The 2,278-nt window shown below is 34.7% G+C and overlaps 1 protein-coding gene across 1 annotated transcript; it reads right to left on the minus strand.

Moving 5' to 3' along the window:
* Positions 1-389: 389 nt before the first annotated feature.
* Positions 390-1,918, minus strand: LOC106626163 (microfibril-associated glycoprotein 4). Its single transcript, XM_036366760.2, has 5 exons — positions 1,758-1,918; positions 1,597-1,691; positions 1,441-1,533; positions 794-1,375; positions 390-705 (listed from the first exon to the last, which is right to left on the minus strand). Exons 1-5 carry the CDS (start codon positions 1,851-1,853, stop codon positions 567-569), a joined length of 1,005 nt encoding a protein of 334 aa, XP_036222653.2. The 5' UTR covers positions 1,854-1,918; the 3' UTR covers positions 390-566.
* Positions 1,919-2,278: the final 360 nt, after the last annotated feature.

Here is a 2,278-nt window from a genome sequence, read left to right on the forward strand (position 1 = left end):
GCAGCCCGCCATAACGATGTAGAGTGTTGCCAACTTTTGAACGCACGCTTAAGGCGGGAAAAAAAGGAATTGCTTAGAATTTTGTCATTTGTAAAATAATATAAATTAGAAAGTTTTTATTCTTTTTCCTTACACACTTTGGGGGCCAACGTGGCCCGGGGGCCCCGTATAATTGATACGGCAAATACGGCGGTAGCTACGCCCCTGGTAAGGAGCATTGTAAAACAATTGTTTATACACAAGTTATTATTAAAAACTTGGATACAATTTAAATTTGATATGAATAAAAATAAATTTTTTCGAGTTAAAGTAATCCATATTCTATATTTATCACACATATGTATATATATGTTCCTTGGTTGGTTTTGCTAAATAAAAAAACTTGGGAATTTCTGTTAAAAATATAAAGTATATTTTATTATTGTTGCTAAACACAATATGCAAATTTAACAAAGCTTTAGTTTTTATACCGGAATACATAAATAAATTTACTGTTTGGCTCAAATTTGCCCCGCAGAACTTTAAAGTCAGTAATTTTTAGAACGTATGGTTTACAAACCACCATTTCAGTAATAATACTTTGGCCTTATAGCCATATGTACATATTTGAGCGAGTAATAATATCCTCGCCACGCTTTCCACACCACACCTTTGGCATACTGATCCTTCGGAAATTCTCCTCCTAAATACCTACCGTTTAGATTGCTGATAATAAAAAAAATAATACATAATTTTATATGAAAACTCCATATGATAGAAAATAATACATGGATAAAAAAAATAGTAATATTACCTGACATGACATTTTTGATACCACCAAGCTCCGGTATATAGTATTGCGCAGTTATCACTATTCTTGTCATTATGACTATCTTTAGTTGTGAATTTTTCCCCGCGATGGGTAGAGAAGGAGTCACCGGCGGTGCCTGAATATTGCCCAAGCGCAATTAACTCATATTTATCCTGAGCACTACCAATGGCGAAACTCTCGTACTTGGCAGCACGTTTCTCATTTTGAAAATCCTCTAATTCAAACCAAAGCTCATGGGCTCGCGAATGTGTCAACGCATGTATTTTATCCAAGCCGAGAAAGAAATTGGCATTCAAATCACCGAAACCGTGTTCATACTCGAACCACCCACGATAAAAGTCGGTGTCGTTGCTTTGTCGACGTTGAATTATAGTCCACGGTTCACCGCCGTTAGGATCACGAAGGCAATAAACAAAGAAAGCGTGATGAAGGTATTCAGGCAGATAAAGTTCATAAATGCCACTTTCTGCATATCTTCCGTTTTCTTGACGCATCGCTTCGGTACAAGAAGATGACTTTTTGATTGAGGGGGGCGCTGCTTCTAATTTTTTCTTATCTTCATTCCTAAAGTAAACATTTGTAATTTGTACGATTGTATATGAATTGTGAAATAAATATAAGCTGCTTACAACTTCGCTGTAATTTTCGAATCTAATAATTCCAGATTCGTCTTTACTTCACGTAGAAGCTGCTCCTTCATCGCCATTAATTCACTTTGCAAGCTAAGAAACAAAAGCAAACACTGTAAAGCCATATTAATACTCAATAACTTAAAAATAGATTACCGCAGATTATAATTCTCTAATTTGAGGCTCAAGAGCTCTACCTTGTTGACCGCGCTCTTCAATAAATCGTCATCACAAAGATAGGTGACAAATGGCTAAATAGAAAGCACACAAAAAGAAATTTTAAAATCAATATATTTTATTTAATTCAGCTTAAATACCGCAACATTGGCGCTACTTTGAAAAGGTGTCGAACAATTCACCAAATACAAAAGATGTCCACACAAAATGAACAAAACGATCAAACGATGCGCCATTCTCAGTCAAACTGAATGCGAAATTGATGATTGCGTTGTAAATACTCGCACTTGAGTAAAGAATTATATTGTTATTATAAATTAATTACTCTGCTGAAAATCATTTTGTTATCTGCTGAAAATCATTTTGTGTATATACAAGTACTTATGCATGTACTTATTTGTCGGGGATTTTTATTATGAGAGCGGAATCAATCTTATATTAGTAGTGAAGTAGTACTTAGCAAATGCGGAAGCGTAGTCTTCGGTGCATTATCGATGTATAAGTATACATTCAAATACATGGGAAACGACTGTAATACGATTTGATAAGTGGGTATGTCCGTGAATTTTAGAAAATTGGGAAAGAGCAATATCAATCGCTAATTCGATTCTAGTTTTTGAAATATAAATCCTGCAGTCAAATTAAAACTGATACTGTAGAG

Source organism: Bactrocera oleae, chromosome 3 (assembly GCF_042242935.1).
Source record: "Bactrocera oleae isolate idBacOlea1 chromosome 3, idBacOlea1, whole genome shotgun sequence".
Lineage (NCBI taxonomy): Eukaryota > Metazoa > Arthropoda > Insecta > Diptera > Tephritidae > Bactrocera > Bactrocera oleae.

Coding starts and splice junctions, on each gene's coding strand:
- LOC106626163 (XM_036366760.2), bottom strand. CDS start 1,853: ATGGCGCATCGTTTGATCGTTTTGTTCATTTTGTGTGGACATCTTTTG. Junction 1,376..1,440: donor TCGAAAATTACAGCGAAGTT/GTAAGCAGCTTA, acceptor TGTTTACTTTAG/GAATGAAGATAAGAAAAAAT. Junction 706..793: donor TATCAAAAATGTCATGTCAG/GTAATATTACTA, acceptor TTTTATTATCAG/CAATCTAAACGGTAGGTATT.